This window comes from Panulirus ornatus, chromosome 11 (genome assembly GCF_036320965.1).
Source record: "Panulirus ornatus isolate Po-2019 chromosome 11, ASM3632096v1, whole genome shotgun sequence".
Taxonomy (NCBI): domain Eukaryota; kingdom Metazoa; phylum Arthropoda; class Malacostraca; order Decapoda; family Palinuridae; genus Panulirus; species Panulirus ornatus.
This window is the reverse complement of record NC_092234.1, coordinates 11,354,505-11,381,930: the sequence shown is the minus strand read 5'-3', so window position 1 is coordinate 11,381,930 and position 27,426 is coordinate 11,354,505. Positions and strand designations below refer to the sequence as shown.

The 27,426-nt window shown below is 38.6% G+C and overlaps 1 protein-coding gene and 1 long non-coding RNA gene across 6 annotated transcripts in view; one reads left to right on the top strand and one right to left on the bottom strand.

The window, feature by feature from the left end:
• Positions 1-7,008, bottom strand: part of LOC139751277 (uncharacterized) — a 137,626-nt gene extending 130,618 nt beyond the window's left edge. For all 3 annotated transcript variants that reach the window (XM_071666588.1, XM_071666589.1, XM_071666590.1), the window contains exons 1-2: positions 6,855-7,008; positions 3,477-3,653 (exon numbers count right to left, since the gene is read on the bottom strand). In XM_071666588.1, coding sequence (XP_071522689.1) covers positions 3,477-3,653; positions 6,855-6,951 — 274 coding nt within the window. In that variant the 5' untranslated portion in view covers positions 6,952-7,008. The remainder of the gene's footprint in view (positions 1-3,476; positions 3,654-6,854) is intronic.
• A 14,070-nt stretch (positions 7,009-21,078) lies between these two features.
• Positions 21,079-27,426, top strand: part of LOC139751276 (uncharacterized) — a 38,749-nt gene continuing 32,401 nt past the window's right edge. For all 3 annotated transcript variants that reach the window (XR_011713322.1, XR_011713320.1, XR_011713321.1), the window contains exon 1: positions 21,079-21,190. This is a non-coding gene — a long non-coding RNA (uncharacterized lncRNA). The remainder of the gene's footprint in view (positions 21,191-27,426) is intronic.

Below are 27,426 nucleotides of genomic sequence, written 5' to 3'. Positions count from 1 at the left end.
CTATGTCACACATAACACTTGAGAACACTTAACTCACACAACTTATTCTTCATAACTAGATCTTCCTCTGGTGAGCACTATGCACTTGCCCTGCCTTTTGGCAATATGGACTGAAGCAGCAGGTATGTACATGAAACAGGATTATTAGGTTGAAGGAGTAGGTAGGAACACTAGGTGGGAGCGTTAGGTACCAGTAGTAGGTTGTAACATCAGGCAAGAACATTAAGACAAGACACATTAGGTAAAAGTAGTCAAGAGAAACATTAAGGAGGAGCCTCTGATAACACTGCAGAGGAGTTGCCCTCTAGCAGTGACCTATTGAGGGTGAGGCACTACAGTTCACCAGTTACTGAGACTCTTTCACTCCTTTCAGGAAGCTCCTATAGGAGCAGGTATCAAAGATACTGATAGATCAAAAGACAGGTAGCCTGAACCTAACTTATTCAAGGCAGAATAAGTAAGATTTACTGACATAATCTCATTCATACACTTAGAAATCTGAAAAAAATAACAGTTTTGAATATCTATAAACCTTTTCTCCCCAGGGTGGTGTCCTGCATGGATGAGAGATTCTCTAGGAATGCCAAATTTACGACATTCTAATCCCTGTCTGTCCAGTGGGGACCAATGACTTTCTATAAGTGTCACTATTCTCTCATCTAGATGGGAGATGCTTGATTATTTCAGGAATGCACTCAGCCAATGAGAGACAACCAAAGACATCATCGGTCCACTAGCTCTCAACCACAGAAAACTCACTTAACACTGGTCACAAGCATCAACCTAAATGCAGTCACAGCAGGTGGAGAGAAAAGTATTTGAAAAAAGTAGAGGCAAGGGCAAGGCATGACAAAGGACCAGATGAAAATGCTTATAAGAAATTGCTTCAGAAAAGCATGGTTTTTCAAACTTCAGAAAGGTTTGGAGAAAAACTTAGGCAGAATAAGCACTTTCAATATCAAACCTAAGGCACCCTAAAATCTGTCTCTTCTTAATGAGGAATCTCCATTTCCATGCAGAGTAGATCCACAATGTCTAAGCAAAGGCATTGCCTGATGAAGGTGAGAGGAAAGTACCAAAGATCCCTCCTCCCCTTATTTCGTACTGAAAGGCTTCTGAGGTTTAGGTCACCTTCCTCATATCAAGTCCTCTAACATAAAGCCTAATTTAAACCAATATATCAATGATTTTCTTATTCCATGTAGAGATGTTTTTTGCCAAAAAGTGTTACAAGCATGCTGGTAGCATAAATTATATTCCCCTAAATAAACTCTGGAAAAGTCCCAAAAGTTTTAGACATTAAACTAGGCAAAAAGCATTAAACTCTCTTGATGTCTTTCAAGATCTGACAAAAGGGTTGCATTTATCAATTTCATTATTAACCAGGAATCTATGGTTTCAAGTTTAACTTAATCCATAAGAGGTTGTCATCATAAAGAAGTCATGAGTGTGAAAACAGGTTTTGTACATGACACAATGAGCAACTAAATAGTCAGAAAAACTATTACAAGTAAATGTAAATTGTACAGACTCTAGAAGGCTCCAGCTTGGGTAAAGGGGAAAAGCATCTGATCTCCTCAGAAAGAAAGATTAAGGAATTTATCTCAAACACTACTGAACAGATTAATTACTGAGTATTCTTATACGCTACCAAACTTCATCAGCATGTGGATACACAAGTTGAAAATCACTTTCATTGAGGATGTATCATTGTCACTGAATGAAAAGGATTACCGTACAATCTCACTCCAAAAGTCCATAATTTCCCTGCTATTGAATGTAGCACAGCCTTGAAATTGACAAGAGTCCCATAAAAGGGGTACTAAAAGTTACATAATTCTACAAAAAATCTTTTAAGGCAATATCATCACTAACTCCATTCTTGGTGGTAACAGGCTTGGGAAGAATTCCAAACATAAGGCTCAAGCCATGTCTGAGAAATGAGATTCTTCAAGGAGGAACTGAAAAGCTTTCCATACAGAATGGATAAATGCCATGTAAAGGTCATTTGTTATGCATCCTCTAGACCTCTTCCTGAAAAAGTAAGTATTAGATAAATCACATTCAATTTTCAGAAACCACAACTTTGAAGTCCTGTAAAAAGCCAAAATGGTCTAAGCCTCTTAGAGAACCTGAAGTGCTAACAAAAGTGTAGCGTTGTTGGAGTCTCAGACACCAAAAGTGTAAGCACCACCTGGGAACTTCCAGCATTACTAAACCCTGAAACTCAAGTTAAGAACTTCATCCAATTATGTATGGGAGAGGAGGATCAATTTTGTTCTAGCAAATCCAATCCAAGTAAAAAGCAGCTCTTGCAAATGCCTCAAAGGTTAAAGCTTCAGGCATATACATCATTAGTAAAACAACTCAATACTGCATTCATCCACATCATTCAGTTCTGCTCCTTCTCTCCCTTGAACTGTATCTCGTCTTAACACATCTTCCTCAATAAACTCAGACTTGGACAGGATATCTCAGTTGGGTAGACATAATCTAGTTAAGGTCTCTAAGACCCAGTTTCTATCAATCTCTCTTTCAAAAAATCCTTAAAACTCTCATCTCTCCTTTGATCGTTATGTAATCCCACCTATCGACTTAACATTCTTGGTACTACTATAACATCCACTCTAAAAAAACAAACATTTTGGGAATATCTGAGTCTGCCTCTAAAACACTGGGTGTCCTGTTCAGATGCTGAAACTTCTTTCCTTCTGAACAGTTACTATATTCATACAAAGGATTAATTTGTCCTTGTTTGAAGTACTGCTCTCACATCTGAGGTGATTCTACTTATGCATCCTTACTTGGCAGAGTTGAGTTGAAAGCGGTCCAACTTATAAATGCTCCCAGGATAGCTTCCAAACTTGCCACAATATTGGTTCACTTTCTTTCTTCTATATGTATTACTTTGGTTTCTGCTCCCGAGAGCTGGCTGCTTGTGTGCCCCACCAATAGTTAGGCCACACAATATTTGTCAAGCTGCTGCGTTGCAACGTTTCTGTGTGGCCATAGGCTACTCAAGAGTAGGCTGTTTTGATTGCTTCTTTCCCTAGATGTCGAAGCTTTGTAACTCTCTACCCTTCTCACGTCTTTCCCAATAACTATGACCTGGCTCATTTTAAAAGATAAGTCTTTCACTTTCTCCAGAATTTGTGAATATTTTCCCTTGTATTTTCTTTTCCTCTTTCATTATTCTCTCTATATTTCAATTATGGCCTGGCCTTGATGTGGACTTTTGTCCATGACATGAGCCTTCAACATAAAAAAGAAAATAAAACTGTTGAATAAACCTTAATAATCTGCCTTGAAGAACCATTTCGTAGTAACGTCTGAATATGCCACATCTCCAATCCATATTATATAAATCACAAAACATGGAATATGATTATGAAAAAATTAAAAAAAAATTAGACAGTAAGCTTTCCAGTAAGATACATAGGAACAAGGATGAACTACACAATAGATAAGTCACTTGCCTTCCTTAACCCACAACCTTAAACCAAAAATCTTCTGGAGAAGGTCATAAATAAATTGCAGCTGTGGAATTGCAGGGTGCTGGCGGTGATTGGGAGGTAACACATGAAAGTTGGTATGCTGCTCAATCTCAAGGATTAAACTAAAGGCTTCTTGAACTTCTCCGAGTGTCCATGTATCTGTGAAGAATGATAACAGTTATCTCAAAAGAAAAAGAATATTACATTTGTATATCATGAATACCATGTCTTTGCATATATCAATCCATGCACATAAACAAAACAGAGATGATGGGAAATACAGGGTAATAATGCAAAACACAAAAGCAGACAGCAAGATAAAATAGGTGATGGACAAAAGAATGAAGACAAATGTTTCAGGTATTTTATAAATCACCATACAATTATATATATATAAATATATATGGGAGGGTATTGAGAGGGTGAAGGCATGTACAGAGCATCAGATTGGGGAAGAGCAGTGTGGTTTCAGAAGTGGTAGAGGATGTGTGGATCAGGTGTTTGCTTTGAAGAATGTATGTGAGAAATACTTAGAAAAGCAAATGGATTTGTATGTAGCATTTATGGATCTGGAGAAGGCATATGATAGAGTTGATAGAGATGCTCTGTGGAAGGTATTAAGAATATATGGTGTGGGAGGCAAGTTGTTAGAAGCAGTGAAAAGTTTTTATCGAGGATGTAAGGCATGTGTACGTGTAGGAAGAGAGGAAAGTGATTGGTTCTCAGTGAATGTAGGTTTGCGGCAGAGGTGTGTGATGTCTCCATGGTTGTTTAATTTGTTTATGGATGGGGTTGTTAGGGAGGTGAATGCAAGAGTTTTGGAAAGAGGGGCAAGTATGAAGTCTGTTGGGGATGAGAGAGCTTGGGAAGTGAGTCAGTTGTTGTTCGCTGATGATACAGCACTGGTTGCTGATTCATGTGAGAAACTGCAGAAGCTGGTGACTGAGTTTGGTAAAGTGTGTCAAAGAAGAAAGTTAAGAGTAAATGTGAATAAGAGCAAGGTTATTAGGTACAGTAGGGTTGAGGGTCAAGTCAATTGGGAGGTGAGTTTGAATGGAGAAAAACTGGAGGAAGTGAAGTGTTTTAGATATCTGGGAGTGGATCTGGCAGCGGATGGAACCATGGAAGCGGAAGTGGATCATAGGGTGGGGGAGGGGGCGAAAATTCTGGGAGCCTTGAAGAATGTGTGGAAGTCGAGAACATTATCTCGGAAAGCAAAAATGGGTATGTTTGAAGGAATAGTGGTTCCAACAATGTTGTATGGTTGCGAGGCGTGGACTATGGATAGAGTTGTGCGCAGGAGGATGGATGTGCTGGAAATGAGATGTTTGAGGACAATGTGTGGTGTGAGGTGGTTTGATCGAGTAAGTAACGTAAGGGTAAGAGAGATGTGTGGAAATAAAAAGAGCGTGGTTGAGAGAGCAGAAGAGGGTGTTTTGAAATGGTTTGGCCACATGGAGAGAATGAGTGAGGAAAGATTGACCAAGAGGATATACGTGTCGGAGGTGGAGGGAACGAGGAGAAGAGGGAAACCAAATTGGAGGTGGAAAGATGGAGTGAAAAAGATTTTGTGTGATCGGGGCCTGAACATGCAGGAGGGTGTAAGGAGGGCAAGGAATAGAGTGAATTGGAGCGATGTGGTATACCAGGGGTGACGTGCTGTCAGTGGATTGAATCAAGGCATGTGAAGCGTCTGGGGTAAACCATGGAAAGCTGTGTAGGTATGTATATTTGCGTGTGTGGACGTATGGATATACATGTGTATGGGGGTGGATTGGGCCATTTCTTTCGTCTGTTTCCTTGCGCTACCTCGCAAACGCGGGAGACAGCGACAAAAAAAAAAAAAAAAAGAAGAAAAAAAAAAAAAACAATTATAAAAATATGCAGTGTATATAATTGTGGTTTAGGATGAGCAAGCAGGGAAGAACATCAGGATTATATGATAAGGAAGTTGCCCTGGTTTCTCACAAACAGGGAATCTGAAGCAGTTACAATAAACCATGTTGCAGTACATGGAACTTAGTTGTGGATAGTAATCTCTGATGACAGTACTTTTCATATAACAGCTAAAGACTGACTGCATGCCACTGTTCATTTATTCTCAATACCACATCCCTAAAGCAAGAAAGGAAAGTAAAAAAAAAAAAAAAATGGAGATTCAAAGATCAGCAATTTGTACAGACACACAGTGCATGGCTGCAAAATATGTATATTCATTTAAAGTATAAGTGATATTGGAAAAAAGATACTGAAACAGTATTGTTGTTACAGCAGAAGAGTCACAGAAAAACACCATCAGAAAGTAAAAAAGTGAAATGGGTAATGAATGAGAATCAAGGTTCGTCCTATACCCTTTATCATACCCAAACATTTCATTATCTGTACAGGAAATGGTGCAAACATGTTTGGCCTAAGAGAAAGTTCATTTCATATATTGCTTTTTGGACTACCCCTAGACTTTCTAAACATTTCTACACAAAATCTGGCCAATTGAATAAGCAAAACCTTTGATCTCACTTCTCCCTAAAAGTTTTGGAAAAGCTATCAATTTTGTAAATAGCTTGAGTACAATATGTAGGTAATTAAAGAGTAGCCCTACATCTATACTACAGGTAGCAATTCTGAAAGCTAAAAAATTTTCAAGGCAGCGGATTTATAAGAACATGTCATGCACAGGTTTTATTAGGTTATACATTCACACATCTTATCCCTTAGGATAGGGGAGAAAGAATACTTCCCACGTATTCCCTGTGTGTCGTAGAAGGCGACTAAAAGGGGAGGGAGCGGGGGGCTGGAAATCCTACCCCCTCTTGTTTTTAATTTTCCAAAAGGAACCGATACAAAGTTAGAAATATCATTTGCATCAACTTCTACTTCTGAAGTTACAACACCTCATTTATAAGACAATATATAATTTTGGGAAGAATATTAAGTTTGAATTTAAACCAAAAAATGGAATGTATAAAGGTAGTAATTAAAGAGAAATTTAGAGATGAGGATCATATTAAGAAGTGCATATCTACCATAGCCAAATGATATCTGTAACAGATAAAGGGTATATTCTAGAAAGTTAATAAAGGCCTAAAAACCTGAGAAACCATTTTAGCTTAATGCCTTTCTTTAACCTACCATTAATACTGCATTATGTAATGCTAATAGCTTGAACTCTGGGTCCTAAGTGCTAACAGACACATGCATTTCCATAATAAAGTAAATATTTCTACAAAATGTAAGATGTTCAAGTTCAAATGGTGGATTTCAGAAATTATAAATCTAACAACAGCAATGCAGCATCTAAGGACAAGCATCAAATATTAGCAGAGAAAGATAAAGAACTCCTTTAAAAGAATTCATATTTACCTAAAGACAGCTTATGATGTTGATCAAGAAGGAGATGTGCAGACTGACGGAATGCAGCAGCAAGACTACACACCCTCTGCAGTGCGGCATCATCCATGTTTTGTGGTCACAACTTACATTGTGTGAAACTACATCAAAAAAAAATTGGGATTTAATAACAAGCTAACAAAAAGACAGACCTTTCTACTAATTACAAAAATTTTGAAAAAATGAGAACAATTATAATCAAGAATTACAAATCTAAAAGCAACATAATAATCAATTAACCTATACTAATCAAAGAAAACTTAATTTAGTAATTCATACACTTAAAATATGCATTTAACATACACCAATTATTATCATCATTTTCTATTATACTTGATAGGTGTTTCCCACATTAGTGAGGTACTGCCAAGAAACAAATGAAAAAGACCCATCCACTCACATACACATATATAAACATATGCACACACACGTACACACACATATATGGTTAATTTGTTTATAGATGGGGTTGTTAGGGAGGTGAATGTAAGAGTTTTGGAGAGACGGGCAAGTATGCAGTCTGTTGTGGATGAGAGGGCTTGGGAAGCGAGTCAGTTATTGTTCGCTGATGATACAGCACTGGTGGCTGATTCGGGTGAGACACTGCAGAAGTTGGTGACTTGAGTTTGGAAAAGTGTGTAAAAGAAGATAGCAGAGAGTAAATGTGAACAAGAGCAAGGTTATTAGGTTCAGTAGGGTTGAGGGACAAGTCAACTGGAAGGTAAGTTTGAATAAGAGGAAGTAAAGTGTTTTAGATATCTGGAAATGGTTTTAGCAGTAGATGGAACCATGGAAGCAGAAGCGAGTCACAGGGTGGGGGAGGAAGTGAAGGTTCTGGGAGTGTTGAAGTATGTGCGGAAGGCAAGAACGTTATCTCGGAGCAAAAATGGGTATGGCTGAAGGAATAGTGGTTCTAACAATGTTATATGGTTGTGAGGCATGGGCTATAGATAGGGTTGTGCAGAAGAGGGTGGATGTGTTGGAAATGAGATGTTTGAGGACAACATGTGGTGTGAGGTGGTTTGATCGAGTAAGTAATGAAAGGGTATGAGAGATGTATGGTAATAAAATGAGTGTGGTTGAGAGAGCAGAAGGGGGTGTATTGAAATGATGTGGTCACATGGAGAGAATGAGTGAGGAAAGATTGACAAAGAGGATATATGCGTCAGAGGTGGAGGGAACAAGAAGTGGGAGACCAAATTGGAGGTGGAAATAATGGAGTGAAAAAGATTTTGAATGATCAGGACCTGAACATAAAAGAGAGTGAAAGGCATGCAAGGAATAGAGTGAATTAGAACGATGTGGTATACTGGGGTCAACATGCTGTCAATGGACTGAACCAGGGCATGTGGAGCGTCTGGGGTAAACAATGAAAAGTTTTGTGGGCCTGGATGTGGAAGGGGAGCTGTGGTTTCAATGCATTACACATGACTGCTAGAGACTGAGTGTGAATGAATGTGGCCTTTGTTGTCTTTTCCCAGCACTACCTCATACCCACATAAGGGATGGGGGTGCCATTTCATAAGTGGTGGGGAGGCAGCAAGAATGGATGAAGGCAGCATGTATGAATATGTATATGTCTGTGTATGTTTTTTTTTTTTTTTTTTTTTTTTTTTTTATACTTTGTCGCTGTCTCCCGCGTTTGCGAGGTAGCGCAAGGAAACAGACGAAAGAAATGGCCCAACCCCCCCCCCCCCATACACATGTACATACACACGTCCACACACGCAAATATACATACCTACACAGCTTTCCATGGTTTACCCCAGACGCTTCACATGCCTTGCTTCAATCCACTGACAGCACGTCAACCCCTGTATACCACATGACTCCACTTCACTCTATTTCTTGCCCTCCTTTCACCCTCCTGCATGTTCAGGCCCCGATCACACAAAATCTTTTTCACTCCATCTTTCCACCTCCAATTTGGTCTCCCTCTTCTCCTCGTTCCCTCCACCTCCGACACATATATCCTCTTGGTCAATCTCTCCTCACTCATTCTCTCCATGTGCCCAAACCATTTCAAAACACCCTCTTCTGCTCTCTCAACCACGCTCTTTTTATTTCCACACATCTCTCTTACCCTTACGTTACTTACTCGATCAAACCACCTCACACCACACATTGTCCTCAAACATCTCATTTCCAGCACATCCATCCTCCTGCGCACATCTCTATCCATAGCCCACGCCTCGCAACCATACAACATTGTTGGAACCACTATTCCCTCAAACATACCCATTTTTGCTTTCCGAGATAGTGTTCTCGACTTCCACACATTTTTCAAGGCTCCCAAAATTTTCGCCCCCTCCCCCACCCTATGATCCACTTCCGCTTCCATGGTTCCATCCGCTGACAGATCCACTCCCAGATATCTAAAACACTTCACTTCCTCCAGTTTTTCTCCATTCAAACTCACCTCCCAATTGACTTGACCCTCACCCCTACTGTACCTAATAACCTTGCTCTTATTCACATTTACTCTCAACTTTCTTCTTCCACACACTTTACCAAACTCAGTCACCAGCTTCTGCAGTTTCTCACATGAATCAGCCACCAGCGCTGTATCATCAGCGAACAACAACTGACTCACTTCCCAAGCTCTCTCATCCCCAACAGACTTCATACTTGCCCCTCTTTCCAGGACTCTTGCATTTACCTCCCTTACAACCCCATCCATAAACAAATTAAACAACCATGGAGACATCACACACCCCTGCCGCAAACCTACATTCACTGAGAACCAATCACTTTCCTCTCTTCCTACACGTACACATGCCTTACATCCTCGATAAAAACTTTTCACTGCTTCTAACAACTTGCCTCCCACACCATATATTCTTAATACCTTCCACAGAGCATCTCTGTGTATGTACATATATGTATATATTGAAATGTATAGGTATGTATATGTGCATGTGTGGGCGTTTATGTATATAAATACGTATAAATAATGTCCGTATAAATATATATATATATATATATATATATATATATATATATATATATATATATATATATATATATATATTTTTTTTCTTTTTTTTTTTCTTTTTTTTTTTAACTATTCGCCATTTCCCGCGTTAGCGAGGTAGCGTTAAGAACAGAGGACTGGGCCTTTTTTGGAATATCCTCACCTGGCCCCCTCTGTTCCTTCTTTTGGAAAATTAAAAAAAAAAAAAAAAAAAAAAAAAAAGAGAGAGAGAGGGGAGGATTTCCAGCCCCCCGCTCCATATATATATATATATATATATATATATATATATATATATATATATATATATATATATATATATATTTTTTTTGCTGTCTCCCGCGTTTGCGAGGTAGCGCAAGGAAACAGACGAAAGAAAATGGTACAACCCACCCCCATACACATGTATATACATACGTCCACACACGCAAATATACATACCTACACAGCTTTCCATGGTTTACCCCAGACGCTATATATATATATATATATATTTTTTTTTTTTTGCTTTGTCGCTGTCTCCCGCGTTTGCAAGGTAGCACAAGGAAACAGACGAAAGAAATGGCCCAACCCACCCCCATACACATGTATATACATACATATACATACATATATATATACATGTATATACAGACTTCCCCAGAACCTTTTAAAGGGGAAGTAAATGTTTATAGTTGTGTTACTGGAGTGATAGTTTTCATACATGGTGCTTTGACAAGAAAATAGTGAAATTGGGAAAATGTAGCTTAGACATTGAAGCTTATTGATACAGTGGTTAAATTGATGAAAACTACTATTGACTTTTGTGTAAATAAATTAAACATTTCCTTTTTCCATAGCCAGAGGTTGAACCATTATGTGACATTCATTTTTTTCTTTTCATTTCAAGCTAGAAGTTTCAGTTTTCTAAATTGTTTCTTACATTTTTCATATGTATATATATGTATGTGTGTTTGTGTGTATATGTGCGTGTGTGTGTGTATGTGTGTGTATGTGTATATATATATATATGTATTTTATCCCTGGGGATAGGGGTGAAAGAATATTTCCCACGCATTCCTCACGTGTCGTAGAATATATATATATATATATATATATATATATATATATATATATATATATATATATATATATTATCCCTGGGGATAGGGGATTAAGAATACTTCCCACATATTCCCTGCGTGTCGTAGTAGGCGACTAAAAGGGGAGGGAGCGGGGGGCTGGAAATCCTCCCCTCTCGTTTTTTTTTTAATTTTCCAAAAGAAGGAACAGAGGGGCCAGGTGAGGATATCCCAAAAAAGGCCCAGTCCTCTGTTCTTAACGCTACCTAGCTAACGCGGGAAATGGCGAATAGTTTAAAAGAAATATATATATATATATATATATATATATATATATAATATATATATATATATATATAATATATATATATATTATATATATATATATATATAATATATATATATATTATATATATATATATATATATATATATATATATATATATATATATATATATATATATATATATATATATATATATATATCTTACCCTTACCCTTACCCCTAAGGTAAGAGAGATGTGTGGAAATAAAAAGAGCGTGGTTGAGAGAGCAGAAGAGGGTGTTTTGAAATGGTTTGGCCACATGGAGAGAATGAGTGAGGAAAGATTGACCAAGAGGATATACGTGTCGGAGGTGGAGGGAACGAGGAGAAGAGGGAAACCAAATTGGAGGTGGAAAGATGGAGTGAAAAAGATTTTGTGTGATCGGGGCCTGAACATGCAGGAGGGTGTAAGGAGGGCAAGGAATAGAGTGAATTGGAGCGATGTGGTATACCAGGGGTGACGTGCTGTCAGTGGATTGAATCAAGGCATGTGAAGCGTCTGGGGTAAACCATGGAAAGCTGTGTAGGTATGTATATTTGCGTGTGTGGACGTATGGATATACATGTGTATGGGGGTGGATTGGGCCATTTCTTTCGTCTGTTTCCTTGCGCTACCTCGCAAACGCGGGAGACAGCGACAAAAAAAAAAAAAAAAGAAGAAAAAAAAAAAACAATTATAAAAATATGCAGTGTATATAATTGTGGTTTAGGATGAGCAAGCAGGGAAGAACATCAGGATTATATGATAAGAAAGTTGCCCTGGTTTCTCACAAACAGGGAATCTGAAGCAGTTACAATAAACCATGTTGCAGTACATGGAACTTAGTTGTGGATAGTAATCTCTGATGACAGTACTTTTCATATAACAGCTAAAGACTGACTGCATGCCACTGTTCATTTATTCTCAATACCACATCCCTAAAGCAAGAAAGGAAAGTAAAAAAAAAAAAAAAATGGAGATTCAAAGATCAGCAATTTGTACAGACACACAGTGCATGGCTGCAAAATATGTATATTCATTTAAAGTATAAGTGATATTGGAAAAAAGATACTGAAACAGTATTGTTGTTACAGCAGAAGAGTCACAGAAAAACACCATCAGAAAGTAAAAAAGTGAAATGGGTAATGAATGAGAATCAAGGTTCGTCCTATACCCTTTATCATACCCAAACATTTCACTATCTGTACAGGAAATGGTGCAAACATGTTTGGCCTAAGAGAAAGTTCATTTCATATATTGCTTTTTGGACTACCCCTAGACTTTCTAAACATTTCTACACAAAATCTGGCCAATTGAATAAGCAAAACCTTTGATCTCACTTCTCCCTAAAAGTTTTGGAAAAGCTATCAATTTTGTAAATAGCTTGAGTACAATATGTAGGTAATTAAAGAGTAGCCCTACATCTATACTACAGGTAGCAATTCTGAAAGCTAAAAAATTTTCAAGGCAGCGGATTTATAAGAACATATGCACAGGTTTTATTAGGTTATACATTCACACATCTTATCCCTTAGGATAGGGGAGAAAGAATACTTCCCACGTATTCCCTGTGTGTCGTAGAAGGCGACTAAAAGGGGAGGGAGCGGGGGGCTGGAAATCCTACCCCCTCTTGTTTTTAATTTTCCAAAAGGAACCGATACAAAGTTAGAAATATCATTTGCATCAACTTCTACTTCTGAAGTTACAACACCTCATTTATAAGACAATATATAATTTTGGGAAGAATATTAAGTTTGAATTTAAACCAAAAAATGGAATGTATAAAGGTAGTAATTAAAGAGAAATTTAGAGATGAGGATCATATTAAGAAGTGCATATCTACCATAGCCAAATGATATCTGTAACAGATAAAGGGTATATTCTAGAAAGTTAATAAAGGCCTAAAAACCTGAGAAACCATTTTAGCTTAATGCCTTTCTTTAACCTACCATTAATACTGCATTATGTAATGCTAATAGCTTGAACTCTGGGTCCTAAGTGCTAACAGACACATGCATTTCCATAATAAAGTAAATATTTCTACAAAATGTAAGATGTTCAAGTTCAAATGGTGGATTTCAGAAATTATAAATCTAACAACAGCAATGCAGCATCTAAGGACAAGCATCAAATATTAGCAGAGAAAGATAAAGAACTCCTTTAAAAGAATTCATATTTACCTAAAGACAGCTTATGATGTTGATCAAGAAGGAGATGTGCAGACTGACGGAATGCAGCAGCAAGACTACACACCCTCTGCAGTGCGGCATCATCCATGTTTTGTGGTCACAACTTACATTGTGTGAAACTACATCAAAAAAAAATTGGGATTTAATAACAAGCTAACAAAAAGACAGACCTTTCTACTAATTACAAAAATTTTGAAAAAATGAGAACAATTATAATCAAGAATTACAAATCTAAAAGCAACATAATAATCAATTAACCTATACTAATCAAAGAAAACTTAATTTAGTAATTCATACACTTAAAATATGCATTTAACATACACCAATTATTATCATCATTTTCTATTATACTTGATAGGTGTTTCCCACATTAGTGAGGTACTGCCAAGAAACAAATGAAAAAGACCCATCCACTCACATACACATATATAAACATATGCACACACACGTACACACACATATATGGTTAATTTGTTTATAGATGGGGTTGTTAGGGAGGTGAATGTAAGAGTTTTGGAGAGACGGGCAAGTATGCAGTCTGTTGTGGATGAGAGGGCTTGGGAAGCGAGTCAGTTATTGTTCGCTGATGATACAGCACTGGTGGCTGATTCGGGTGAGACACTGCAGAAGTTGGTGACTTGAGTTTGGAAAAGTGTGTAAAAGAAGATAGCAGAGAGTAAATGTGAACAAGAGCAAGGTTATTAGGTTCAGTAGGGTTGAGGGACAAGTCAACTGGAAGGTGAGTTTGAATAAGAGGAAGTAAAGTGTTTTAGATATCTGGAAGTGGTTTTAGCAGTAGATGGAACCATGGAAGCAGAAGCGAGTCACAGGGTGGGGGAGGAAGTGAAGGTTCTGGGAGTGTTGAAGTATGTGCGGAAGGCAAGAACGTTATCTCGGAGCAAAAATGGGTATGGCTGAAGGAATAGTGGTTCTAACAATGTTATATGGTTGTGAGGCATGGGCTATAGATAGGGTTGTGCAGAAGAGGGTGGATGTGTTGGAAATGAGATGTTTGAGGACAACATGTGGTGTGAGGTGGTTTGATCGAGTAAGTAATGAAAGGGTATGAGAGATGTATGGTAATAAAATGAGTGTGGTTGAGAGAGCAGAAGGGGGTGTATTGAAATGATGTGGTCACATGGAGAGAATGAGTGAGGAAAGATTGACAAAGAGGATATATGCGTCAGAGGTGGAGGGAACAAGAAGTGGGAGACCAAATTGGAGGTGGAAATAATGGAGTGAAAAAGATTTTGAATGATCAGGACCTGAACATAAAAGAGAGTGAAAGGCATGCAAGGAATAGAGTGAATTAGAACGATGTGGTATACTGGGGTCAACATGCTGTCAATGGACTGAACCAGGGCATGTGGAGCATCTGGGGTAAACAATGAAAAGTTTTGTGGGCCTGGATGTGGAAGGGGAGCTGTGGTTTCAATGCATTACACATGACTGCTAGAGACTGAGTGTGAATGAATGTGGCCTTTGTTGTCTTTTCCCAGCACTACCTCATACCCACATAAGGGATGGGGGTGCCATTTCATAAGTGGTGGGGAGGCAGCAAGAATGGATGAAGGCAGCATGTATGAATATGTATATGTCTGTGTATGTACATATATGTATATATTGAAATGTATAGGTATGTATATGTGCATGTGTGGGCGTTTATGTATATAAATACGTATAAATAATGTCCGTATAAATATATATATATATATATATATATATATATATATATATATATATATATATATATATATATATATATATTTTTTTTTTTTTTTTTTTTTTTTTTATACTTTGTCGCTGTCTCCCGCGTTTGCGAGGTAGCGCAAGGAAACAGACGAAAGAAATGGCCCCCCCCCCCCCCCCCCATACACATGTACATACACACGTCCACACACGCAAATATACATACCTACACAGCTTTCCATGGTTTACCCCAGACGCTTCACATGCCTTGCTTCAATCCACTGACAGCACGTCAACCCCTGTATACCACATGACTCCAATTCACTCTATTTCTTGCCCTCCTTTCACCCTCCTGCATGTTCAGGCCCCGATCACACAAAATCTTTTTCACTCCATCTTTCCACCTCCAATTTGGTCTCCCTCTTCTCCTCGTTCCCTCCACCTCCGACACATATATCCTCTTGGTCAATCTCTCCTCACTCATTCTCTCCATGTGCCCAAACCATTTCAAAACACCCTCTTCTGCTCTCTCAACCACGCTCTTTTTATTTCCACACATCTCTCTTACCCTTACGTTACTTACTCGATCAAACCACCTCACACCACACATTGTCCTCAAACATCTCATTTCCAGCACATCCATCCTCCTGCGCACATCTCTATCCATAGCCCACGCCTCGCAACCATACAACATTGTTGGAACCACTATTCCCTCAAACATACCCATTTTTGCTTTCCGAGATAGTGTTCTCGACTTCCACACATTTTTCAAGGCTCCCAAAATTTTCGCCCCCTCCCCCACCCTATGATCCACTTCCGCTTCCATGGTTCCATCCGCTGACAGATCCACTCCCAGATATCTAAAACACTTCACTTCCTCCAGTTTTTCTCCATTCAAACTCACCTCCCAATTGACTTGACCCTCACCCCTACTGTACCTAATAACCTTGCTCTTATTCACATTTACTCTCAACTTTCTTCTTCCACACACTTTACCAAACTCAGTCACCAGCTTCTGCAGTTTCTCACATGAATCAGCCACCAGCGCTGTATCATCAGCGAACAACAACTGACTCACTTCCCAAGCTCTCTCATCCCCAACATATATTTTTTTTTTTTCTTTTTTTTTTTCTTTTTTTTTTTAACTATTCGCCATTTCCCGCGTTAGCGAGGTAGCGTTAAGAACAGAGGACTGGGCCTTTTTTGGAATATCCTCACCTGGCCCCCTCTGTTCCTTCTTTTGGAAAATTAAAAAAAAAAAAAAAAAAAAAAAAAAAAAGAGAGAGAGAGGGGAGGATTTCCAGCCCCCCGCTCCATATATATATATATATATATATATATATATATATATATATATATATATATATATATATATATATATATTTTTTTTGCTGTCTCCCGCGTTTGCAAGGTAGCGCAAGGAAACAGACGAAAGAAAATGGTGCAACCCACCCCCATACACATGTATATACATACGTCCACACACGCAAATATACATACCTACACAGCTTTCCATGGTTTACCCCAGACGCTATATATATATATATATATTTTTTTTTTTTTTTGCTTTGTCGCTGTCTCCCGCGTTTGCAAGGTAGCGCAAGGAAACAGACGAAAGAAATGGCCCAACCCACCCCCATACACATGTATATACATACATATACATACATATATATATACATGTATATACAGACTTCCCCAGAACCTTTTAAAGGGGAAGTAAATGTTTATAGTTGTGTTACTGGAGTGATAGTTTTCATACATGGTGCTTTGACAAGAAAATAGTGAAATTGGGAAAATGTAGCTTAGACATTGAAGCTTATTGATACAGTGGTTAAATTGATGAAAACTACTATTGACTTTTGTGTAAATAAATTAAACATTTCCTTTTTCCATAGCCAGAGGTTGAACCATTATGTGACATTCATTTTTTTCTTTTCATTTCAAGCTAGAAGTTTCAGTTTTCTAAATTGTTTCTTACATTTTTCATATGTATATATATGTATGTGTGTTTGTGTGTATATGTGCGTGTGTGTGTGTATGTGTGTGTATGTGTATATATATATATATGTATTTTATCCCTGGGGATAGGGGTGAAAGAATATTTCCCACGCATTCCTCGCGTGTCGTAGAATATATATATATATATATATATATATATATATATATATATATATATATATATATATATATATATATATATATATATTATCCCTGGGGATAGGGGATTAAGAATACTTCCCACATATTCCCTGCGTGTCGTAGTAGGCGACTAAAAGGGGAGGGAGCGGGGGGCTGGAAATCCTCCCCTCTCGTTTTTTTTTTAATTTTCCAAAAGAAGGAACAGAGGGGGCCAGGTGAGGATATCCCAAAAAAGGCCCAGTCCTCTGTTCTTAACGCTACCTAGCTAACGCGGGAAATGGCGAATAGTTTAAAAGAAATATATATATATATATATATATATATATATATATATATATATATATATATATATCTTACCCTTACCCTTACCCCTAAGGGTAAGAAAGATGTGTGGAAATAAAAAGAGCGTGGTTGAGAGAGCAGAAGAGGGTGTTTTGAAGTGGTTTGGGCACATGGAGAGAATGAGTGAGGAAAGATTGACCAAGAGGATATATGTGTCGGAAGTGGAGGGAACGAGGAGAAGAGGGAGACCCAATTGGAGGTGGAAAGATGGAGTGAAAAAGATTTTGTGTGATCGGGGCCTGAACATGCAGGAGGGTGAAAGGAGGGCAAGGAATAGAGTGAATTGGAGCGATGTGGTATACCGGGGTTGACGTGCTGTCAGTGGATTGAATCAGGGCATGTGAAGCGTCTGGGGTAAACCATGGAAAGCTGTGTAGGTATGTATATTTGCGTGTGTGGACGTATGTATATACATGTGTATGGGGGGTGGGTTGGGCCATTTCTTTCGTCTGTTTCCTTGCGCTACCTCGCAAACGCGGGAGACAGCCACAAAGTATAATAAAAAAAAATAATATATATATATATATATATATATATATATATATATATATATATATATATATATATATATATATTTTTTTTTTTTTTTTTTTTTTTATACTTTGTCGCTGTCTCCCAATTGACTTGACCCCCAACCCTACTGTACCTAATAACCTTGCTCTTATTCATATATATATGATATATATATGTATGTGGGGGTTGGGCCATTCTTTCATGTTTCCCTGCACAACTTCGCTAATGCGGGAGACAGTGACAAAATATAATAATACATGTTTCCTTGCGCGACCTCGCAAACGCGGGAGACAGCGACAAAGCAAAATAAATAAATAAATAATAATATATACATATATATATATATATATATATATATATATATATATATTTTTTCTCTTTTTTTTGCTTTGTCGCTGTCTCCCGCATTTGTGAGGTAGCGCAAGGAAACAGACGAAAGAAATGGCCCAACCCACCCCCATACACATGTATATACATACGTCCACACACGCAAATATACATACCTACACAGCTTTCCATGGTTTATCCCAGACGCTTCACATGCCCTGATTCAATCCACTGACAGCACGTCAACCCCGGTATACCACATCGATACAATTCACTCTATTCCTTTCACGCCTTTCACCCTCCTGCATGTTCAGGCCCCGATCACTCAAAATCTTTTTCACTCCATCTTTCCACCTCCAATTTGGTCTCCCACTTCTCCTCGTTCCCTCCACCTCTGACACATATATCCTCTTGGTCAATCTTTCCTCACTCATTCTCTCCATGTGCCCAAACCATTTCAAAACACCCTCTTCTGCTCTCTCAACCACGCTCTTTTTATTTCCACACATCTCTCTTACCCTTACATTACTTACTCGATCAAACCACCTAACACCACACATTGTCCTCAAACATCTCATTTCCAGCACATCCATCCTCCTGCGCACAACTCTATCCATAGCCCACGCCTCGCGACCATACAACATTGTTGGAACCACTATTCCTTCAAACATACCCATTTTTGCTTTCCGAGATAATGTTCTCGACTTCCACACATTCTTCAAGGCTCCCAGGATTTTCGCCCCCTCCCCCACCCTATGATCCACTTCCGCTTCCATGGTTCCATCCGCTGCCAGATCCACTCCCAGATATCTAAAACACTTTACTTCCTCCAGTTTTTCTCCATTCAAACTTACCTCCCAATTGACTTGACCCTCAACCCAACTGTACCTGATAACCTTGCTCTTATTCACATTTACTCTTAACTTTCTTCTTTGACACACTTTACCAAACTCAGTCACCAGCTTCTGCAGTTCCTCACATGAATCAGCCACCAGCGCTGTATCATCAGCGAACAACAACTGACTCACTTCCCAAGCTCTCTCATCCCCAACAGACTTCATACTTGCCCCTCTTTCCAAAACTCTTGCATTCACCTCCCTAACAACCCCATCCATAAACAAATTAAACAACCATGGAGACATCACACACCCCTGCCGCAAACCTACATTCACTGAGAACCAATCACTTTCCTCTCTTCCTACACGTACACATGCCTTACATCCTCGATAAAAACTTTTCACTGCTTCTAACAACTTGCCTCCCACACCATATATTCTTAATACCTTCCACAGAGCATCTCTATCAACTCTATCATATGCCTTCTCCAGATCCATAAATGCTACATACAAATCCCTTTGCTTTTCGAAGTATTTCTCACAGATTCTTCAAAGCAAACACCTGTTCCACACATCCTCTACCACTTCTGAAACATGTAGGCCTCAAATCACCCAAGGAAAATTAACAGACATCTAGTGACAATGTATTATGTAAGATGGCTCTAAGTGCTACATTGTGTGGAGTTGTGTCTTGCCAGATAGGACTTAGTTTCTTTACATTAGCACAAAAACCACCTACTTCTGTTGCTATGTCTTCAATGCTTCTGAAAATGTGTTGTTCATTATAACATTCACTGTGTGGCATTTGGTGATATTTGTTTAAAGAGACTCAAAATAATGATACCAGGCCTGGAAGATTTAAAATGAAGAGGGAATTAAGTGTCTACCATTACCAAAGTTTGGATTCCATTGATTAAAGGGAATATGACTGAGATGTATAATCTTCAGAGGGAATATGACCCACGAATATCCGCCTTAACTAATATAAACAGACATATCACAAGACTTTATCAATATAAGATTTAGAAGGAAAACAATGATGAATTCAAATCACAGAGTAAATGTAGCAGTGAACTACTGGAACATTCCCAGAGAAAATGTTCCAAACGAGAAGGCTCTCGAAAGAGTTGGTAAGTTCTGGGTGAAAGAACCTGGAAAATTACATCAGATAGTGAAGCATCCACAATACGCACAAAAGAACTGTGGCGATGACGAAGATATGAAATAAGGAGCCATGTAAACCCTACTACGGTCAAAAGGAGTGGATAATGATCAAGCATGTAACTTTTACTGCTGATACCCACATGGGTGGTTGGTTGTTTGGGCTTTAGGCCTAACAACTGCCTGGGTTATTAATGCCGTAAACGCCAAGATAATCCACCAATGGAAAAACCCAACATCAACAAATGTTAACGATAATTAGTAATTCTAAGACCACTTTACACTCGCAATGATTGTGACACCATGGACAAACAAGCCCGTTATACGTCAATCACTTCCTACTTTTCACAGTACCCTATACGCCCATAACGTAACTCAGTGGCACACTAAATTATTTCAACCTACACTCGTCCTAACAGATCCTTGGTTCTATCTGTTGCCACCTTGTTGTCACCCTGGGACGTTGTTTGGGAACGATGTCCGTATTCCTGAGCGGTAAAATAATCTAGGTTCCTTTTTCAGTACGAAATTTCTTTCATACGTATATTTGTTCTTTTTGTCAATAACATATATATCATCAAAGTTCCATAATAACTGCATGTATTTTTCCTCATGATTAAGGAGATAAATGTCTCAGTCGTGGTTTTCTCTTCTCAGCCGAACGTGTAGTCACAAGTCAGCTGATTGTGACCCTTACACGTTTTGTGAGGTCGTCAAGTTGGAACTCAAAAAACTGGTCAAGACTCGTCATTAATAGTAGAATATTACTCGTAAGTTGTCGTATTATGTTTTAAAGTTAATATAGACTGATGACAAGTACCTTCTCCCGTAATAACCTTCCTGGACTAATAAGTATGAATTGGTGCCAAGAGTAATGGCGCGAAAAACTCCAACTAAGCAAACTTGACCAAAATGTCGGTGAAATGTACAGATTGTGAATTTATAATGTCACTGCTTTGACAGTTGAAGGGTAACAACGTTTGACGTGGTTTAAGCAGTAGTAAACCATCCAGTTTTTTTCTGTATCACGGAGCAACTCTAAATTATTAATAATCGAGAAAGTAACAGCCCTCACGAAATGATGATATCATATAATATGTAGGTCGGTTCTCAGTATCGCAGTGCTTTGTGATGGCATCCGAAATACGCTGAAACTGTTTCGAGCTGTCGTAAGATTATACCATGTATTGGTTGTTAATTGTGTAGATGACATAAAGGTAATATTATTTCTTAGGGAAGAGAAGCGGTAATCGCTCAGGTCTTAGAACAACTTGGGTCTTTTTGGCTTTCTGTCGGATAGCCTGAGTTGATTGATGGTAGAACTATGAACTATAAATTGGTGATTATACAAAGCTAGTTGAATGACAGACGAATGGTCTGGTGAGGGTATTGTCTCGATATTTTTCTAAGTGGTCTTGGTTTGTGTGTTGTGTGAATCACACTTGATACCATACTGATATTTTTACAATTTACACACCACAGAAATAACGAACTATAAGATTATGTTTTAGAAACCCTTGGCTGGAACAAGCATCCTCTAGGTTAGGTTAGGTAAGGTTCATTAAATTAGGACATACCATCGCTCCAAAAAATATCGTAAGGGGAGGAAGCTGTAAAATTATCATAATTATGATTAGCTTATTCACTTGCGATTTACTGTGTGCCTTCATCATTCTTCAGTTTAATGGGCAAATAGTCCATCCACAGATGTAGGACTTCACGGTAGGATCATATGTAACAATGAGCTTAAAAAAGAAAAATATTTTGGCGGTCAATTTTTATTTTTGGTTGTGCCACATATGGATAATGATAAGCTGAATATAGTTGGGGGGGGGGGAGGCGAAACCCCTAATTAGGGTTAGATAATGTTGATTGGTTTGACTGTTTATCGAAAAACTTCATTATGGTATTATACTTCATTATGGTATTATACTTCATTATGGTATTAGATATGAACTCTTCTGCGAACCTGGTTGATATAATGCAATAATAAGCTATCTTTGCTTAACAAAATTTAATTTTGTATCATTTAAGAAATTTTTTCCAAAGGTATGGTGAAAAGGGAAAGAAAAACAATTATATTAGAAGAATAGTATTGACATATTGATGTTGAATAGTCGATAAAACTATTTGTAAAACTATTTGTAAAAACAATCACAGTAAAAGTAACTGGTGAAAGCACGTATCTAAGCAAGTCCCTTTGCACTTACGTAATGGCGCCTCTGCTTGTTGCCCTCTTTTCTCGGTACACTCTTGATCACTGTATATGTTCTCTTGGACGTTTTCTTCCACGTTAAAGGCTGAATTTCACAAAAACATTCCCCCGGTGGTTGTAGTTAGGTCCTCGGTAGTAGATAAGTGCGGATGGGAAATCTCGTAGGAAATAGGCGGCAGGCAACAGAAGACCAGACGTACTGACACCTGGATTTCGAGCGGGCAAGTGATGGCTGCCTTGTGAGCCACCGCCAGCAGTGGTTGTCAAGTTCCTTCTCGTGACCCAGGAAATTGTCTTTTTTCTGCCTAACATACACATGGGTTGCTGGTGTTCAACCCACAAAACACGCTCGTTCCATCTACTGCTTAACACAACATGTACTGGTATCTCACACGACTTTATTTTAGGCTCCAAATTTTAGTGCGGTGAGCGCTTGATATCGGAATTTCGGCACTGGTGAAGAAAGTTCGTGAGATTGGGCTCTGCAAGTGGAAAATCTTCTATTAGGTTATTACTGATAGTTGGTGGAAGGCTACCACAGACCATGGAGAAGGTGCTGCCTAACAAGTTCCTCACCTAGGCTCAGTTTATTGTCTTTTCTCTGTTACATACGCGTGGGTTTTGACTTTCATTCCACAAACACACGTTCCCTCCATCTAGCACTTAATACTGGACAGCATGTCAAGTATTACGTGTGTTTGGGCGTGCGCACACACACATACAGGCATACAAGCATGATAAATATACAAGGTCAAGAGACGGGACAGCACAAGTGTAAAGATATATCCCCATAACACACAAATAACAATCATACAATTACATTCTTACATTCGATTTTTACTGGCTTTGCGCTAGACCCTCCGAAAGGCAGTCTCGTAATAGAAACGGGGTCTCACGAGTATAATTTATATTTATTACCTATTTGCACTGTACGGGGTGGAGTTTTACGCTTTTGGAACGCTGTCTCTTGAGCCATCTTTATAATCATACATCTCAAATTTATGCACGGTGTCAGCATTAACCATGTCCTCAACCTGTTCCTTTCATCCACCACTTTCCTACCATAAAAGTATTGTTTTAGATCCTTATTTACAAGTTTCTTCATTGATTTCAAGTTATGTCCTGTGGTCGCTATATCCCTACATTTCCAAAATTGTCCACTCTACGTCGATCTCTTTAAAACTTAAACGTTGTGATCAGGTCTTCTGTCTTCTAGATAGGAAAATTTAAAGCCTTCCAACTTTTCCCTGTATCTTGCTAAGGTCTTTTAATTCTGGTACCATCTGTGTTGCCCTACCCTGCACCTCCTTTATGAGGTCTTTGTCTTCTGTAGGCGCGTTGACCAAAATTCCAGTTTTGGCCTTATGTACGATATGAATAGCTTTCTTAATATTTCCTTGTTCATATTCTTGAGAGCTACTCTCGTATTTGCTAGCAGACAGTAAGTCTCCTCAGCTGTTCTAAAATGCACTCAGTACCGGAGAGTGACAGGTGATGATTAAGCCTAATTTAAAGAGAATAAGGTTGTTTCTAATAACATGTTCTTGGTAGGTTATTCCACGCGTCAGTAAGGTCGTTGGTAAAGACATTTTGTAGTCCAGATTAACTCGGTGACCTCAATGTTATAGTGCATTTCCTCTTGTTGGAAACTCTTTGCTAGTGATGGAGCTAAAGAAATTTTAAGTATCGACGTTGTTAAATTCGTTAAGTAATTTAAGAAATGTCTCGAAGACACATCTTCCGTAGAGAAAATAAGTTTAATTCTCACAATCTATCCTCATAGTTACGCAATGAAGGAATCATTTTAGCTGGTTTACATTTTATCTGTGTGGTTTACCACATTCCTGTTACCGCATAACATTGAAGTCCTTCAAAGCAGTCGGGACTCTGAAACAAAGGAAATCTTTTTCCAAGCTCGGTTAGGTTAGTATCGTAACCAGACCTAACAACCTTGCCTTGGAAATACGTTTGGGAGGTATGATGACGGTATTTGGAGTAAGATGGAAGGTTGAATCTTCTTGTTTTTTTTTTTTTTTTTTACAAATCGAAGATTTAAAAGCTGATTCATATTTCATGATATGAATCTTTCAGTTATACACCAAATATTCAGTCATTCCTGTATCCGACGTTTTCTGCTGCCCGGTGTCTTTTAAGGGATGTAGTAATCTGTATGGAATGCTTCAGCAGGAAAATACCTGTATTCACTAAATCCTCCTATCACTGCAGTCCCATCCTCACTACACAGTTAGTTCTAAAACAACTTCATCTTCAGTACGCCATTGTTTTACCACATTCTAATTGGTCTTGCTCTGATGGACCACTAGATGGTGGACCGTCACGTGTTGGTCTTGCTCTGATGGACCACTAGATGGTGGACCGTCACGTGGTGGTCTTGCTCTGATGGACCGCCACGTGTTGGTCTTTCTCTGATGGACCACTAGATGGTGGACCGTCACGTGGTGGTCTTGCTCTGATGGACCGTCACGTGTTGGTCTTTCTCTGATGGACCACTAGATGGTGGACCGTCACGTGGTGGTCTTGCTCTGATGGACCGTCACGTGTTGGTCTTGCTCTGATGGATCACTAGATGATGGGCCATAATTGACTCAGATGAAAATTCAGTGAATTTGCAGAGGGACTTAATAGATTATCAGAATGGGCGGGCTCATGGAAAATGGAATTTAACATAAATAAATGTACAACAGTGTGGGTAAAGACAGGAACACTGATTACAAACTGGACAATATTACTATTGGTAAAACGAAATGCAAAAGAGATTTAGTTACTGGTGAGCAAGGATCTTAGCTGCGGCAACAGTGTATTACAGTGTGTAATAAGCTAATGGGATGTTAGGGTTCATTAATAGGACTGTTAGCAGTAAAACTTCTAGAGTATTTTTGTAGCTTTATCTTACGTTGGTGAGACCACATTTGGATCGTGCGGTACAGTTTTGGGCTCCGTGCTCTGCAGTTGATATAGATTGTTTAGAGCATGAAGGCGAATAACAAGAATGATCCCTGGAATTTGAAGCTTCACTTATGAAGAAAAGTTAAAAAGACTGAATTTACTCTCACTTAAGAGGAGGATATGATTGAAGTTTTTAAATGGGTAATGGGCATTAATGTAGGTAACATGAATAAATTTTTGAATGGCGCTCCCTGGATGGGACAGGAAATAATGGATTTAATTAGAAAAAAAAAAATCAGGTCTGATGTTGGTAAATATTGGTTCGGGATTAGGGTCGTAGATATGGAACAAGGTGCCAAGTATAGTAGTAAAAACTGTGTCTGCCTCTAAACGAAAGTTGGATGTTCAATGGGTTCAGGCGGTTGGTTGTACGGTGGACAGACTCAGGACCTGCTCACCATGGGCCAATAGGCCTCTTGCAGTGTCCTCACTTCTTATGTTCTTAAGTTGGCAAGCAATGTATTTTTTTACACTTTTCTCATGCCCCATACTGTAATATATTTATATATATATATATATATATATATATATATATATATATATATATAAATATAATTTTTTTTTTTTTTTTTGCTTTGTCGCTGTCTCCCGCGTTTGCGAGGTAGCGCAAGGAAACAGACGAAAGAAATGGCCCAACCCACCCCAATACACATGTATATACATACGTCCACACACGCAAATATACATACCTACACAGCTTTCCATGGTTTACCCCAGACGCTTCACATGCCTTGATTCAATCCACTGACAGCACGTCAACCCCGGTATACCACATCGCTCCAATTCACTCTATTCCTTGCCCTCCTTTCACCCTCCTGCATGTTCAGGCCCCGATCACACAAAATCTTTTTCACTCCATCTTTCCACCTCCAATTTGGTCTCCCTCTTCTCCTCGTCCCCTCCACCTCCGACACATATATCCTCTTGGTCAATCTTTCCTCACTCATTCTCTCCATGTGCCCAAACCATTTCAAAACACCCTCTTCTGCTCTCTCAACCACGCTCTTTTTATTTCCACACATCTCTCTTACCCTTACGTTACTTACTCGATCAAACCACCTCACACCACACATTGTCCTCAAACATCTCATTTCCAGCACATATTTATTTATTTATTTATTTACTGTAATATTGATATATTTTTGAGCCCCCTCCCCCAACCTAATTGTTTTTGCCACACCTCGTGGTGTGAGGTATAATGGATGAGAAAGGAAATTTTATAATCTCATATTTAAGAAAAGAAATAAAAGTTAATCGAAGATGGCCATACATCATACGTATCCAGTTGTAGGTCTGGATGAGGAGAGAGATTTTGTAGCATATGAAATGGTAGATAATAGAGTGAATTATATAACAACTAATTATCCTACATCATGATATTGTGGCGTGGTATCTTAACTTATGTCAGTGGGTGCTTTATTGTACAGCCGCTAACCATTGGTCATATCCCGGAGACAGATTCTTTACTTTTGGAATCTTGTTTTTACGGCACTAGAATATAACAATATTTTCAAGCCAAGCTCCTCAGTTTTGCAACCGTTATTTTAATTCAAAGTGATTACAACAGAACTGATACTTGTTTGTAAGGGCACAGTGCTTAAGTGAATGAAAGTGGCTTGAACGGTACCATTCTTTAAAATAAGGAATCTTATACTGCAATATGTTTGGTACTTGGCTTAGTTGTGTAGCAAAGTGTTTAAGTTACTATTTTACGACCAATACAAAAAGTATTAAATCATTGTACGGAGACTAGAATATTCCAGAATCACGATCATGGTTCCATGATGGAATGTTCACGGCTTTGTGATTGCAGATGTTACCAGA